The sequence below is a fragment of the Ahaetulla prasina genome, chromosome 17 (assembly GCF_028640845.1).
Source record: "Ahaetulla prasina isolate Xishuangbanna chromosome 17, ASM2864084v1, whole genome shotgun sequence".
NCBI lineage: Eukaryota > Metazoa > Chordata > Lepidosauria > Squamata > Colubridae > Ahaetulla > Ahaetulla prasina.
In genome coordinates, this window is record NC_080555.1 from 12,117,631 (window position 1) to 12,134,039 (window position 16,409).

At 48.2% G+C, this 16,409-nt stretch overlaps 1 protein-coding gene across 1 annotated transcript; it reads right to left on the reverse strand.

Moving 5' to 3' along the window:
• Positions 1-6,601: 6,601 nt before the first annotated feature.
• LOC131186833 (lens fiber membrane intrinsic protein-like) lies at positions 6,602-15,920 on the reverse strand. Its single transcript, XM_058160758.1, has 4 exons — positions 15,746-15,920; positions 13,830-13,970; positions 11,665-11,863; positions 6,602-6,800 (listed from the first exon to the last, which is right to left on the reverse strand). Exons 1-4 carry the CDS (start codon positions 15,918-15,920, stop codon positions 6,602-6,604), a joined length of 714 nt encoding a protein of 237 aa, XP_058016741.1.
• Between the last annotated feature and the right edge of the window lie 489 nt (positions 15,921-16,409).

Sequence of the window (16,409 nt, forward strand, 5' to 3'; positions counted from 1 at the left end):
ACAAAGGGAAGCATTGGAAATACTCACCATCTCCTGGGTTTCTCTCCAAAATCATGAAGGTACCTTTCCTGTATAAAGGGAAGTTCTACAAATACTCAACATCTCCTAGTTATTGGTCCAAAATCATGAAGGTGTCTTTTCTGGATGAAGTTCTACAAATACTCATCATCTCCTGGCTTTTTCTCCAAAATAATGAAGGCTCCTTTCCTGTAGAAGGGGAAGCGTTGGAAATACTCACCATCTCCTGGGTTTTCCTCCAGAATAATGACGGTTCCTTTCCTGTAGAAGGGGAAGCGTTGGAAATACTCACCATCTCCTGGGTTTCTCTCCAAAATAATGAAGGTTCCTTTCCTGTACAAAGGGAAGCGTTGGAAATACTCACCATCTCCTGTGTTTTTCTCCAAAATAATGAAGGTTTCTTTCCTGTACAAGGGGAAGCGTTGGAAATACTCACCGTCTCCTGTGTTTTTCTCCAGAATAATGAAGGTGTCTTTCCTGGATGAAGTTCTACAAATACTGACCATCTCCTGGGTTTCTCTCCAAAATAATGAAGGTACCTTTCCTGTACAAAGGGAAGTATTGGAAATACTCACCATCTCCTGGGTTTCTCTCCAGAATAATGAAGGTTCCTTTCCTGTACAAAGGGAAACGTTGGAAATACTCACCGTCTTCTGGTTTTCTCCAGAATAATGAAGGTGTCTTTCCTGGATGAAGTTCTACAAATACTCACCATCTCCTGGGTTTCTCTCCAGAATAATGAAGGTTCCTTTCCTGTACAAAGGGAAGCGTTGGAAATACTCACCATCTCCTGGGTTTTTCTCCAAAATCATGAAGGCACCTTCCCTGTATAAAGGGAAGTTCTACAAATACTCAACATCTCCTAGTTATTGTTCCAAAATCATGAAGGTGTCTTTCCTGGGTGAAGTTCTACAAGTACTCACCATCTTCTGGTTATTTGTCCAAAATATTGAAGGTACCTTTCTAATATAAAGTTCTACAAAACTCACCATCTCCTGGTTATTGATCCAAAATTATGAAGCTACCTTTCCTCTCTTAGAAGAAGAAAATATTTTTAGGGAATATTAAAAAGGCCCCACCTTTTCTTAATATCCACAGCAGATGTCAGCACTTAAGGGATCAAGAAATAGATGGCTGTATTCATACGCAAACAGCCATCAGCCAAGATCCAATACAGGAAAAAGCGATTAAGCCATAGTAGGAATTGCCCCTTCATTGCATCACCTCAGTTGCACCGCCCCCAGCAAACCTCAACCATACCTTGGAGCTCAGACAACCTATAGAGCCAGCTATGACCCCTACATAACCCCTACGTAGCCCCATGGGAGTCTGACAACAGCCGATAGAATACATGTTTTGCAAAGGAACAGGGAGCTCAAGTGCAACGCCCAAGAGAAGGTATTTAAAAAAACCCACTCTCAACTCCATGGGGTCAGCTGCCCAGGAACATGGGCTTGGTGGTTCTGCTTCATCATTAAACCTTTTTTCCAATCAGCCTCCATATTTCCAGTGGCTTTCTCCTGGCTTGGAACTGAAGCAGGTGGATATTTCTTCCCGCAGTGTCTTCCCAGTAGTTCCTGTCCAAAACGGGCCGAAGAAGGTGGGGTGGGAGCAGAGGTGCAGATAAACTCTGTAAGTGCTCAGTGGCTGCAATGGCCTGCTTTGCAGAAAGGCTGGTTGAGGATCCTGGGAAGGTCATCCCATGCCAAGGATGGCAGGTGAGTGGCAGCCATCAACTGGCTTCTAATTAAAATGAGTCGAATTGGCTGCAGAAGGGACAGGAGACCACAAAGAGATCTCCAATCTGCCTGGAAGAAGCAAAGGCGAACCACTTCTACACTGTGGCCCAATAAACCAGAGAAATCTAAGAGTCCCAGGTGGTCAAAGAGCAAAGCTGGCTGAGGAACTCTGGGATTTGAAGTCCACAAGTCTTAAAGGGACCAAGGTTGGAGATCCCTGCTTTAAAATATCCCAAGTTATGCCCTTGATGGGCAGGCTCCATTACGGTCGGAACTCAAGGACTTGTGTCATTGGCTTTAATTAGTTAAAATTCTAAGCCACCCAAGTCACATTACAGAGGAAAGGTATCTATTTCAAATTAGTAATGAAATGTGGGACTCCCTTGTACAAAATGTTTTAAATTAAAAATACGATAGTTATGGAAAGACATGTGGACTTGAATAATAATTCTTCTTTGAACTCTTGGTTGCCCCAGCAACGGACTACAGATACGCTGACTCCTGTTTCTAGAGGTGATAAGAAACTTGGCAGGCATTTGGAAAGTAGCTGCCAGAACTTTTACCTGCTAAAGTGAATCAGGTCGGCTTGTAAAAATAAATTACTGGCAGACGTCATTTGCTCGTGTGTTTTCCTAGGTGAGGTGGAAGGACAGAACAGAAGTGATCTTGGAGGTTTTCTAGTCCAACAAATCAGAACAGAGCCTGAAAGGACCCTGGAGGGGTCTCCAAACTTGGCAACTTTTAGACTTGTGGACTTCAACCCCCAGAGTTGAATTCTGGGAGTTGAAGTTCAAAAAGTCTGAAAGTTGCCAAGGTTGGAGACCCCTGTTCTAGTCCAACCCCTTCCTCAAGCTGAAGATCCTATACCATTTCAGACAAGTGACTGTCCAGTCTTTTCTTGAAAGCCTCCAGTGATGAAGCACCCACAATATCTCGTGGCAAGCTGTTCCACTGGTTAATTGTTCTCACGGTCAGGAAATTTCTTCTTAGTTCCAGGTTGCTTCTCTCCTTGGTTAGTTTCCATCCATTGTTTCTTATTCAGCCTTCTGGTGCTTTGGAGAATAGATTTACCCAGTAGTGAAATCCATTTTTTTTTACTATCGGTTCTGTGGGTGTGGCTTGGTAGGTGTGGTGTGGCTTGGTGGGCGTGGCTTGGTGGGCGTTGTAGAAAGTTAGCACTCACCCCTCTCCTAGAAAAATGAAATATTTTGGAAAATATTGAATAGGGCAGAATATTTTGTTTCCCTGGATGAGAAATGGAGAAACCTGTTTTAAAGACAAAGCAGCTTCCTGCCTCCTCACACCTTTGTCAATGGGCCATTAAGGCCTCAGCCAATCTCACTCATTTCCCCCCACCTTTGTCAATGGGACCATCATCTGCAACACAATAGGACCCATCTAGCAACAGAAACTCACCACATGGCAAGGCTCAAGCAAGCTTGAGAGACAACCTACAGAGTTAGCTAAGACCCCCTAGACCACCTGGGAGTTTGACAACCAATCAGGGTACATTTCTTATACAGGAACAGGAGGCACCAAGGTGGGGCCCCACAGAGAGTATAAACTCAGGCACTCAGCATCTTGTCTTTCTCTTCTCCTTTTCTTCTCTTCTTCTCCTTTCCTCTCTGGTTCTTCACCCAACACCTTGAAACATGTGATCACCTTTTCTACTCAGGAACACAAGCCATGTGCTCCTGTTCAGGAACTCAAGCTATGTGATTCCTGTCCACCATTAAACCATCTTTCCAAGCAGTCTCCATGTTTCTAGAATCTTTTTCCCCACTTGAAACTGAACCCAGATAGATATTTCTTCCAACAGCGTGGCAGGGGAAGGATATTGCAAAATCTCCATTCCCACCCCAGTCCAGGGAAAGGATATTGCAAAATCTCCATTCCCTCCCCACTCCAAGGGGAAGGATATTGCAAAATCTCCATTCCCTCCCCACTCCTAGGGGAAGGATATTGCAAAATCTCCATTCCCTCCCCACTCCTAGGGGAAGGATTTTGCAAAATCTCCATTCCCTCCCCACTCTTAGGGGAAGGATATTGCAAAATCTCCATTCCCACCCTACTCTGGACCTGCCAGAGGTGGTATTTGCCAGTTCTCCAAACTACTCAAAATTTCCACTACTGGTTCTCCAGAACCTGTCAGAACCTGCTGGATTTCACTTCTGGATTGACCGCCTCTTCTCTGTGGCAGCCCCTCAAATACTGGAATACTGGAATACTGGAATATGTCCCCCACTCCCCCTCAGTCCTTCTTTTCTCTAGACTAGCCAAACCCAAATCCTCCAACCCTTCTTCGTATGTTTTTGATTCCAGGCCTTTAATCATCTTAGTTGCTCTTCCCTGAACTTTTTCCAAAGTCTCAACCTCTTTTTCTATAATGTGGGGACCAAAACTGGACGCAGTATTCCAGGTGTGACTCTTACCAAGGCCTTATAAAGCGGTACTAATTCTTCCTGTGATTTGAATTCCATGCCTCTGTTTCTACCACCAAGGACTGTATTGCAGCGGTAAAATCTAAAAATTTTCCCTACCGGTTCTGTGGGCGTGGCTTAATTGGTGGGCGTGGCTTGGTGGTCAGATGGCTTGGTGGGCGTGGCCAATAACAATAAATAATAAAAATAATAAACAAAGTATGAAAAAACAATAAGAGGTACCAAAAACCAACTTTCACACTTTACACACACACAACACAACACAACACAACTGACTCACACACAATGTAAAAGCAGCTGCACTTCACACTTTACACAGCCACAAAAAGCTCAAAAACCAACTTTCACACTTTACACACACACAACTAACACACACACACACACACACACACACAATACAGCTTTCTGAGATTTTGTGTGTTTGTGTAGTTAGAGTGAAACACTACAGAAACACACCAAATCTCAGAAAGCTGCACAAATATTTTATTTTATTATTTTATTTTATTTTATTGTGGACTTCAATTCCCAGAGTTCCTCAGCCAGGAAAGCCAGCCAGCATTAGTTGATCACTGAGGAAATAGATTAGCTAAGCAACTGATTCTGTCTGGGCTGAAACTGAAACTGCTTTCGGGCTGGAAAGAGAGCCATGCGTTCATCAGTAATCAGGTAAGTGCCTTAGAATCTCTACTCTTACTTGTAGAAAACATTTTCTACAAGCAAGAGTAGAAGTAAGATTCTGCTGAGGCTTTTTTTTTTACTTTTAAAGGCCTGTTTCGGCTGAAGCAAAACCAGCTTTTAAAAGTAAAAAAAAACAACCTCTGCAGATGGTGCTGCTCAGCAGAGGCAGGAGGGGCAGGGCCAGGGATTTTTGCTACCGGTCCTCCGAACCAGCAGCCGCCATCGCTACCGGATCGCGCGATCCCGTCCGATCCAGGAGCATTTCACCCCTGCTGTATTGGCATTTTTGCCTGCCACCGCATCTTGCAGGCTCATTAGTCTCCTAGTCCACCCCCCACCCCCTGTCCAAAATCATAGAATCATTAGGCTTGAAGGGACCTTGGAGGTCTTCTAGTCCACCCCACCACCACCCCTCTCAAGCTCATAGAATTATAGACTGGTAAGACTGGAAGGGACTTCGGAGGACTTCTGGAGAGCAGCTGTTTCCACCATCAGAAAATTTATCCTTAATTCCAGGTTGCTTCTCTCCTTGATTAGTTTCCATCCGTTGTTTCTTGTCCTGACTTCAGCGGCTTTGGAAGACAGGTTGACGAAAAAACCCCTCCCCTTTTTTTTTCTTCTTTGTGGCAGCCCCTCAAATACTGGAACACATCTGTCATGTCCCCCCCCCCCCGGTTTTTCTTTTCATTAGACTAGACACATCCAACTCCTGCAACCGTTCTGCCTTCTTACGCATCTGGGCCCCCTTTTTTAAGCAGATGGAAAAAATACTGCTGACACACAAGCGTGATCCACTGGATCGAACTCCTTTATTGCCTTCCCGTCATTACACACACACACACACACACAGCATCTTCTCCAGAGCGAGGGAGAAAGAAAAGGAACTTTGGACACGCAAAGAGTGACCGAAAGAACAGACGGAGCGTGTTAGGAGGAAGGGCAGGGAATTGGCACAGCCCCGCCGTTGGATTCGCACAACGTACTTCATCCGGTGGATACAATATTCTAAACCAGCTTTGCCGGCTGGGGAATTCTGGGAGTTGAAGTCCTCCAGGCTTAAAGTTGTCAAGGTTGGAGACCCCTGTTCTAAACTGAGTTAACGATTTGTGGGTCTTGTGGTGTTGTGTGAACACCAGCCACCCGGTCTCTTCCTTCGTGGTTCAACCTGCTGAGCAGGCCCAGAACGAGGGTGAAGTCAAATGTTCCCTCCTGCCTGAATTGCTGTGTGAACCTAGCCAGCGTACTTTGTGGACCGGGGGGTAGGTGGGTTGTGATTTTGTGCATTTAAGTGAACGTGAAAAAAGCATTTCCTTAGTCTTTGTACTGGTAGTCCTCGACTTAACAACAGTTTGTCTGGTGACCGTTTAAAGCGGAGAAAAGTGACTTTCACACTTATGGACCATTGGCAGCAAACTTATGGCCACGTGATCAAAATTCAGACGCAGGGCAACTAGCTCGTATTTACGACGGACAAGAGTGTCCCCCGGGGTAGGGGGCGGTCAGGGGATTCCCCTTTTGTGACTTTCGCGACAAGTCAAGTCGATGGGGAAGCCCAGATTCCCTTCAACAAGGGCGATGATTCGTTGAACGACGGCAGTAATTCACTTTACAACGGTGGCAAAGAAAGCTCATAAAATGAGGCCAAAACTCACAACACTTAGCTACGGAAATTGCGGGCTCGGTTCTGTTCGTAAGTCGAGGACTAGCCCTAGTGGCCTCTCAGCATTAGCCAGCCCACTGGGGGCACTTGGCAGAGGAGGGAGAACACGGATGAGGGGGCCACGTGGCTGCACAAGGGGGGGTCGTTGGCGTCCGGATGGGATGGACTTCAGCCAGGAGGGTGCCACGAAGTTGAGTCAACCACTCGTCCCGCCAGATCCACCGGTAGACAAATTTCTGCGGACAGCACAGAAGTGGAAGAGAGCTGGGGGAAAAAAGGGGGAGAGGGTTAGGGTCAGTTATATTCCCACCTTTACCCCTGTCCAGGCTTGGCTGTTTTGGGCATTTTGTTTTGTAATTAGAAACTTAGCCCAAATTTCTCACTATTTTTCCAAGATGGAAGAAATAGCTTAACCCAATTTATTTATTTATTCAATTTGTATATCGCCCTTCTCTCGAAGGACTCAGGGCAGTTTACAGCCAATAAAAATACATATAATACAGATTAAAAACAATATAAAAAACTGATTCAATATATGGCATAGAAAAGCTAAAATAAGAATAAAAAACCCCATTTAAAACTGCATTTAGGCTAGCCCTGCGCGATGGAACAAAAGCGTCTTCAGCTCGCGGCGAAAGGTCCGGAGGTCGGGGAGTTGACAAAGCCCTGGAGGCAGCTCATTCCAGAGGGCCGGAGCCCCCAAAGAGAAGGCCCTCCCCCTGGGGGTCGCCAGCCGACATTGTTTAGCCGACGGCACCCTGAGGAGGCCCTCCCTGTGGGAGCGCACAGGTCGATGGGAGGCTACCAGTGGCAGTAGGCGGTCCCATAAATAACCTGGTCCAATGCCATGGAGTGCTTTAAAGGTAGTAACCAGTACCTTGAATTGCACACGAAAGGCCACCGGGAGCCAGTGCAGACCGCGCAGGAGAGGTGTCACATGGAAGCCTCCCTCTATCACCCGCGCAGCTGCATTCTGGACCAGTTGGAGCTTCCGGGTGCCCTTCAAGGGGAGCCCCATGTAGAGAGCATTGCAGTAGTCCAGGTGGGATGTGACGAGAGCATGAGTGACTGTGCAGAGGGAAGCCCGGTCTAGAAAAGGACGCAACTGGCGTATCAGGCGAACCTGATAAAAAGCTCCCCTGGCGATGGCCGTCATATGATCTTCTAACGACAGCCGTGCATCCAGGAGAATGCCTAGATTGCGAACCTTCTCCGTGGGGGCCAACGACTCGCCCCCAATAGTCAGCGATGGGAGCAGCTGGCTGTACCGGGATGCCGGCATCCACAGCCACTCGGTCTTGGAAGGATTGAGTTGGAGCCTGTTTCTCCCCATCCAGACCCGTACAGCCTCCAGACACCGGGACATCACTTCGACGGCCTCGTTGGGGTGGTTAGGGGTGGAAATATACAGCTGAGTGTCATCAGCGTATAATGACATCTCACCCCAAAACCACGGATGATCTCACCCAGCGGCTTCATATAGATGTTGAACAGAAGGGCGAGAGAACCGACCCTTGTGGTACCCCACATAGGAGGCGCCTCGGGGCCGATCTCTGCCCTCCTGCCAACACCGTCTGCGACCGGTCAGAGAGGTAGGAGGAGAACCACTGGTAAACGGTGCCCCCCCCCACTCCAAGCCCCTCGAGCCGCTGCAGCAGGATACCATGGTCGATGGTATCAAAAGCCGCTGAGAGATCTAATAGGACTAGGACAGAGGAGCAACCTCTGTCCCGGGCCCTCCAGAGATCATCTACCAACGCGACCAAAGCCATTTCCATGCTGTAACCAGGCCAGAAGCTGGACTGGAATGGGTCCAGATAGACAGTTTCATCCAGGTACTGGGGGAACTGTCTTGCCACCACACTCTCAACAACCTTCGCCACAAAACGAAGGTTGGAGACAGGACGATAATTTGCCAAAACAGCTGGATCCAGGAAAGGCTTCTTGAGGAGGGGCCTCACCACCGCCTCTTTCAAGGCGGTAGGGAAGACACCCTCCACCAACGAAGCGTTGACAATTCCCTGGAGCCAGCCTCTTGTAACCTCCCAGGTGGCCAGTACCAGCCAGGAGGGACACAGGTCCAATAAACATGTGGTCGCATTCAGCCTCCCCAGTATCCTGTCCATGTCCTCAGGAGCCACAGTATCGAACTCCTCCCAGATGGAAACCCCAAGACCAGTCTCCTCCACCCTGCCTGACCCTACCCAATCTGAGTCCAGACCTTACCGAATCTGAGCGATTTTATCGTGCAGATATTGCCCAAACTCCTCAGCACGTCCATGCAAGGGGTCCTCCGCTGCTCTCTGATAAAGGAGAGAGCGAGTCACCCCGAACAGGGCGGCTGGGCGATTATCTGCCGATGCAATGAGAGCGGAAAAATACTCCAATTTTGCCACTCTCATCGCCACTAGATAGGTCTGAATGTGAGACCTTATTAGTGTCCAGTCAGATTCGGAACGGCTGGACCTCCAATTGCTCTCTAGGCATCTTTTCCGGCACTTCATCTCTCTCAGCTCCTCAGAGTACCAAGGAGCTAATTGAGATCGGCACCGAGTCAGAGGCCGCAAAGGCATGACGCGATCTAGAGCCCCAGCAGCTTCCCTATTCCAGGCGGCGACTAGCTCTCCAGCCGAGCCATGGGCTGAATCCTCAGGTAATGGCCCAAGCTCCATTTGGAACCTCTCTGGGTCCATCAGGCGCCTGGGACAGAACCAGCAAACCAGCTCTGTCTCCCTGTGGAGGGGGTTGGCGGTTCGAAAGTCAAGTTGAAGGAGCGAATGGTCTGACCATGACAGGGGTTTAATAACTAAGTCCCCTAACTCCAGATCATTCAACTACTGTCCAGAGACAAAAATCAAGTCCAGAGTATTTCCCCCGATGTGGGTGGGACCATTTACTAACTGGGTCAGGTCCAAGGCCATCATGGAAGCCATGAACTCCCGAGCCGACGTGGATGCTCCACCAACCGACGGCAGGTTAAAGTCCCCCATAAACGTAAGTCTGGGGGTTTCAACTGCCATCCCGGCGATCACATCCAGCAACTCGGGCAGGGTTTCTGTCACACAGCAAGGAGCCAGGTACGTGATCAGCAAACCCACCTGCATCCCCAGGCCCCACTTCACAAAAAGGGACTCACATCCGGCTATCTGTGGTACAGTGTCCTCCCTTGGCTCTAAACTCTCGTTAATAATAACCGCCACCCACCCACCCCTACCCCGGGCCCTCGGCCGATGGAATGCACGGAAACCCGGTGGGCACATTTCTACCAGGGGAGCCCCCCCTTCCATGCCCAACCAGGTCTCCGAGATGCCTATCAGGTCCGCACCTCCCTCCTGTATAAGATCGCAAATGAGGGGGGCTTTATTTACCATGGACCTGGCATTGCACAACATCAGCCGAAGGCCCAGACTCTGGGGATTCAAGCCACTCGGGGCACGGGAGAAGTCAGGGGGACCGGAGTGCGTGATCGCTTGCAGACAGTGGGCACGCACTCCCCGAACATGATTCGGGCCCCCACTTCCGCCATATCTGCCCCAATTATTGGCATTATTGAGAAACAACGATACCAGGGATTTCAAACTCAAGGCCAGCGGGCTGGATCCGGCCCATGGGGTCCTTAGATCTGGTCTGGAAACAGCAAAGGACCAGCCTGCCATGCCTCTGCCAGCACGGACACCCCCCCCCTCCGGCCTCCGTTTTCACAGGGCCGAGGAAGGGCTAGCAAAACAAACTCAAAACAAAGCAAAAGGAGAAACGTTTCTTCCCCTTTTGCATTTGAGCATCCAAGAAGGGACAGGAAAGGAGAAAGGGAAAAAGGAAAGACAAAGAAAAAGAAAAAGGGAAGATGGGAAGAGAGTAAGGGAGGAAAAAGAAGGAAAGAGGGGAAGGAAGAAGAAAGGAGAAGGAAAGAGGGGAAGGAAGAAGAAGAAAAGGGAGGGAGGGAGGGAGGGAGGAGATTACAATGAAAGTGAGGGAGGGTCTCAGGGAAGTCCTGCCTTAGCACTTGGCCACCAAGGTGCCCCCTGACACGAATGACGTCATGCTGACCATGCCAATCATACCCATGCCCACCCCCGGGCCCCCGAGGTCCAAACAAACCCTGATGTGGCCCTCAATGAAATCAAGGGTGACACCCCTGAAACTATACCAGTAGGTCTTTTCCAGCTGTTGGTTGATGCCCTCTTCTTCACCCAAATTGCCATCACTTTATTTGGCTTTATGGAGAAATTTCCCAGAGTTCGGTGTTTCTCATTTTTTTTTTTTTATTATTTGCATTTATATCCCGCCCTTCTCCGAAGACTCAGGGCAGCTTAAACTATGTTAAGCAATAGTCTTCATTCATTTGTATATTATATACAAAGTCAACTGATTCTGGGAGTTGAAGTTTGCACATCTTGAAGTTAACACCTTAACTCTGAAATGGTATATAGGTTCTCCTGCTTGAGCAGGGGGCTGGACTAGAAGGCCTCGGAGGTCCCTTCCAGCTCCTTCTATTCTATTTTAGTGGGTGAACGGTGGAGTTCCCAAGGACACAATCTATAACAGGGGTCTCCAACCTTGGCAACTTTAAGCCTGGTGGATTTCAATTCCCAGGATTCTGGGAGTTGAAGTCCACCAGGCTTAAAGTTGCCAAGGTTGGAGACCCCTGATCTATAAGACAACACAAACACACACGCCAACACACAGCAGAGGTAGTCCACAACTTACAACCATTCGTTTAGTGACTGTTTGAAGTGGCAACGGGACTGAAAAAGGTGACTTACCACTGTTTTTCACCCGTTCACACCCAAGAATCCTTATAGTCACATGATCAAAATTTGGACACTTGTCCATTGACTCATATTTATGACGGTTGTAGTGTCCACGGGGGGGGGGGTCTTTTGTGACCTCCTGATGAGCAAAGTCAATGTGGGGAAGCCAGAGTCGCTTAACAAGCGTGTTACAAACTTAACAGCTGCAGTGACTCATTTATAACAACGATGGCTAGAAATGTCACAAAACGATGGCAAAAACAACTGTCTTGCTTAGCAATGGAAATTTTGGGCTCCGTTGCGGTTATAAGATGTGGACGACCTGTACAATCGGACGAAGACTCGGGAATCCAGCAATGAGGGACCCTCAGCCCCACTGGGGGGGTCTCAGGATCTGGAAGACGAGGGGAACCCCGCTGCACGCTCGCAGAGCGCCAATACCTGCTGAGAAGGTCAGGAGAACCGCGATCCATCCCAGAATGTACGACCAGGAGAAACGCCAGTCAGCGTAACGCTTGCCGTAGAAATTCACGGTCACGCCAGTGTAGACAGAGAGACCCAGCAAGGCGAAGAGTCCTGGGAACGAAACGATGGTTTTATGGAATGATATAAATTTGGGGGGGAAAATATCAAACTGGGCTTAGAACACAAGAACGGGGGTGGCAAACTCGACTTCATTGAGGGCCGCATCAGGATTGTGTTTGGCCTTGGGAGGCTGGGGTGGATGTAGCCAGGGTGGGCATGGCCAACTGGACGTCACTCGTGTCAGGGGCGCCTGTGGGGGCCCAAGCGCTCTGCCAGTAAAAACGGGCACTCGATCTCTGTTTTCGGCAGGGATGGTCCCCTGCAACCCTCTGCCTGCAAAAACAGAGCTCACCAAACTCCATTTTTGGTGGCAGAGGCACTGCAGACCAGTCCTTCGCTGTTTCCAGGGTGGATCTAACCACGCCACAGGCCTGATCTGGCCCCGGGGCCTTGAGTTTGACACCCCGACATAGAATAGGAGGGTTTGAAGGGACCTTGGAGGTCTTCTAGCCCGACCCTTTAGTCAAGCAGGGAACCTCACAATAATTCTGGACACACGGGCTGTCCAACCTCCAGTGACGGAGCAGCCACAATTTCTGAAGGCAACTTCTGTTCCGTTGGTTGATTGCTCTCACTGTCAGGAAATTCCTCCTTAGTTCTAGGTTGCTTCTCTCCATGGTTAGTTTCCATCCGTTGCTTCTTATCCTGCCCACGTTCAAGTCTGTCAAGATCGTTCTGGATCTTGAGCCTTTCTTCTAAAATGTTGCCTATTCCTACCATCTTGGTATCATCTGCCAATTTGATGGGTTCCCCTTCTATCCTCTCATCTAAATTGTTTATGAAGATGTTGAAGAGTCCTGGGCTTGAGAAAGAACCTTGTGGTACCCCACTGCTTATTTCCCTCCATGTAGATGTACCTCCATTAAGGACTACATGTTGAGTGTGATTTGTCAGCCAGTTACAAATCCATCTGGTGGTGATGCTGTCTATCCCAGGGGTCTCCAACCTTGGTCCCTTTAAGACTTGTGGACTTCAACTCCCAGAGTCCCTCAGCCAGCAAAGCTGAAGTCCACAAGTCTTAAAGGGACCAAGGTTGGAGACCCCTGGTCTACCCCACATTTTTCTAGCTTACCAAGAAGTAGATTGCGGTCTACTTTGTCAAATGCCTTATTGAAGTCCAAGTATATTATGTCCACGGCATTTCGCTGATCCATTAAGTTAGTCCCTTTGTCAAAGGATGAAATAAGATTTCTTTGGCATGATCTGTTTTTGACAAACTCGTGTTGACTTCTAGTAATCAGATATAGATAGATACGGATTAACAGAGTTGGAAGGGACCTTGTAGGTCATCTAATCCAATCCCCTGCCCATGAAGACCCTACACCATTTTTTACAGAGAGCAGCCCAGTCTCTTCTTGAAAGCCTCCGGTGATGAAGCTCCCACAACTTCTGAAGGCAACTTCTGCTCCATGGGTTGGTGGCTCTCATTGTCAGAAAATGTCTCCTTATTTCCAGGTTGAATCTCTCCTTGTTCAGTTTCCTTTATTCCTTGTTTGGCCTTTGGGCGCTTTGGAGAATATCTGGACTCCCTTCCTCCTCTCTGGGGCAGCCCCTCAGATATTGGAAGATGCTCTCCTGTCTCCCCTGGTCCTTCTCTTCCCTAGACTAGACAGGCCCAGTTCCTGCAACCGTTCATCGTATGTTTTAGCCTCCAGTCCTCTCATCATCCTGATTGCTCTTCTCTGCACTTTTTCTAGAGTCTCAACCTCTTTTTTTATAGGGTGGTGACCAAAACTGGATGCAATACTCTAGGTGTGGCCTTACTCAGGCTTTATAAAGTGGTAGTAGTACCTCCCTTGATCTTGATTGTATCCCTCTGTTAATGCAATCCCCTTGCTCATTTCCAGGTGCTCGAAGCTACACTGCTTATCTGGATAGAGTGGTGGTTTTGTCAGGCTTGGCAGCTTGAAGGTAGGTGGACTTCATCTCCCAGAATCCCCCAGCCAGCCCCACCTACCTGCAATCAAGAGGGTGACCCCTGCAGAGCGACTGCGGGAGAACCGGTTGGTGCCAGAATAGGTCATCAGCTCCAGGATGATCCCAGCGAAGGAGGACAGGATGGAGATGAGCATGAAGGCTCTCGTGGCGTCCCAGAAAGCTGTGTGGGGAGCAAGACCCATTGGTTCTTTACCGTGAAACGCTTCAAGCTTCAAGTTGAGAAAGTCAGTACGGTTAGTCCTCGTTTAACGACCAGTCGCTTTGAACGACCGTTCGAAGTCAGGACGGTCCTTCCCAGAGTTTACTTACAACCCAGAGTTCTGATCGTCCACCATCCTTCTTGCCATGGTTGCTAAATGAATCGCTGCCGTTGTTAAGTGAATTAAGTGCAGTCATTAGGCAAATCCGCCTTCCCTCGTTGACTGTACTTGTGGGAAGCCAGCTTGAAAGATCGCAAATGGTGACCACGCGATCCTAGGACATTGCAACCGTGTGGAGAAGACACCAGGCTAGAAAGTGGGAGACGGTGAGTTCTAGTCCCACCTTAGGCATGAAAGCCGGCTGGGTGACTTTGGGCCAATCACCAGGAGATGGTGAGTTCTAGTTCTGCCTTAGCCATAAAAGCCAGCTGGGTGATTTTGGGCCAATGACTAGGAGACGGTGAGTTCTAGTCCCGCCTTAGCCACGAAAGCCACTTTGTCCCCCCCTCCTCTAAACCCACCTCAAAAGGCTGTTGTTATTGGGAAAATAGGAGGAGGAAGGTATGTTGGATACGTTCACTGCCTTGAGTAATTGCAAATGTAATAAAGGCGGGATGTACAAATTAAATAAATTAATTAATACACGGCGACTGACAAGTGGCCAAATTTTGACCACATGACATGGCCATAGTCGTAGGCGCGAGGACTAGTCATAAGTCACTTTTTCAGCACCATAGTAACTTTGAACAGTCACTAAATGAATGATCGTAAGTCGAAGACTACCTGTATAGATGCTCAGAGGATGTCCTAAACCAGGGGTGTCCAACCTTGGCAACAGAAATGATATAGGTTATCCTGGTTGGGGAGTGGGCTGGACTAGAAGACCTCCAAGGTCCCCTCCGAATTCTATTCTATTCTATTCTATTCTATTCTATTCTATTCTATTCTATTCTATTCCAGTCCTATTCCTATTCCTATTCCTATTCCTATTCCTATTCCTATTCCTATCCCTATCCCTATCCACATCCCTATCCCTATTATTTCTATTCTATTCTATTCTATTCTATTCTATTCTATTCTATTCTATTCTATTCTATTCTATTCTATTCTATTCTATTCTATTCTATTCTATTCTATTCCAGTCCAGTCCAGTCCAGTCCAGTCCTATCCCTATCCCTATCCCTATTATTTCTATTCTATTCTATTCTATTCCCATTCCCATTCCCATTCCCTTCCCTTCCCTTCCTTTTCCTTCTCTTCCCATTCCCTTCCCATTCCATTCCATTCCAGTCCAGTCCAGTCCTATTCCTATCCCTATCCCTATTATTTCTATTCTATTCTATTCTATTCTATTCTATTCTATTCTATTCTATTCTATTCTATTCTATTCTATTCCAGTCCAGTCCAGTCCAGTCCAATCCAGTCCAGTCCAGTCCAGTCCAGTCGATTCCTATTCCTATTCCCATTTCTATTTCTATTCCTATTCCTATTCCCATTCCTATTATTTCTATTCCTATTTCTATTCTATTCAGACCCATGGACTTCAACTCCCAGAATTCCCTAGTCAGCCATGCTTTAAGACCCGCTGGCTGGGGAACTCTGGGAGTTGAAGTCCAGAGGTCTTATAGTTGCCACGGTTGGACACCCCCCCCTGCACTAAACCAGCCCAAGGGACTCTTAGGGCGATGCACTGAAAACAGCCCCCTCTTCCAGCCCCCTGCCACGGTGTCCTCACCGAGGGTGATGGTGTGCGGGTGACATTTGTTCCCCACACAGAAGCGCCAGAGCCCTTGGTTGCTGAGGCTGCCGGAGTATCGGTACTGCATCCAAAAGTCCGTCGCTGTGGCAACAATGAGGAGGACCAGCCCAGAAACGGCGCACAGCAGGGCCCCTCCCATCCAACCGAACATCGTGGACCCTGGCGGTGTTGAGGACGCTCCAGCGGGGTCTCCTTTGGAAGAAGAAAGAGGCCGGGGGGGGAAGAATTCTGCAAACTGGAAAAAATCAACTTAATCGAGACATATATTTTTTTTTTTCTCCTCTTGACTTTTGATGGGGTGGGCGGTGGGCAACCATTCTTATTTGGTTTTGCTGCTCATAAACAGCTAGGGAAGAGTGGTTCAGTTCTTCGTGCGTGGACTTCAATTCCCAGAATCCCCAGCCCCCCTTACATCCTGGCAAATTAGCTCAGTGTTTCTTAACCTCAGTCTCTTTAAGATGGGTGGACTTCGACTCCCAGAAGTCTCCCCTTGTGGGTGGACTTCAACTCCCAGAATCCCCCCCGTTCGATCTGGACAGCTAGCTCAGTGTTTCTTCACCTCTGTAACTTTAAGATGTGTGTGGACTTCAATTCCCAGAATTCCCTCCTTAGATCTTTATTTATTTATTTATTTTGTCAC

What these genes read in the sequence shown, in the direction of transcription:
- LOC131186833 (XM_058160758.1), bottom strand. Translation starts at nt 15,920, where the DNA reads ATGTTCGGTTGGATGGGAGGGGCCCTGCTGTGCGCCGTTTCTGGGCTG. An exon ending in CCCGCACACCATCACCCTCG is followed by an intron (nt 13,971 to 15,745) that starts GTGAGGACACCG and finishes CTCCCCACACAG; the next exon opens with CTTTCTGGGACGCCACGAGA. An exon ending in CAGATCCTGAGACCCCCCCA is followed by an intron (nt 6,801 to 11,664) that starts GTGGGGCTGAGG and finishes TTTTTCCCCCAG; the next exon opens with CTCTCTTCCACTTCTGTGCT.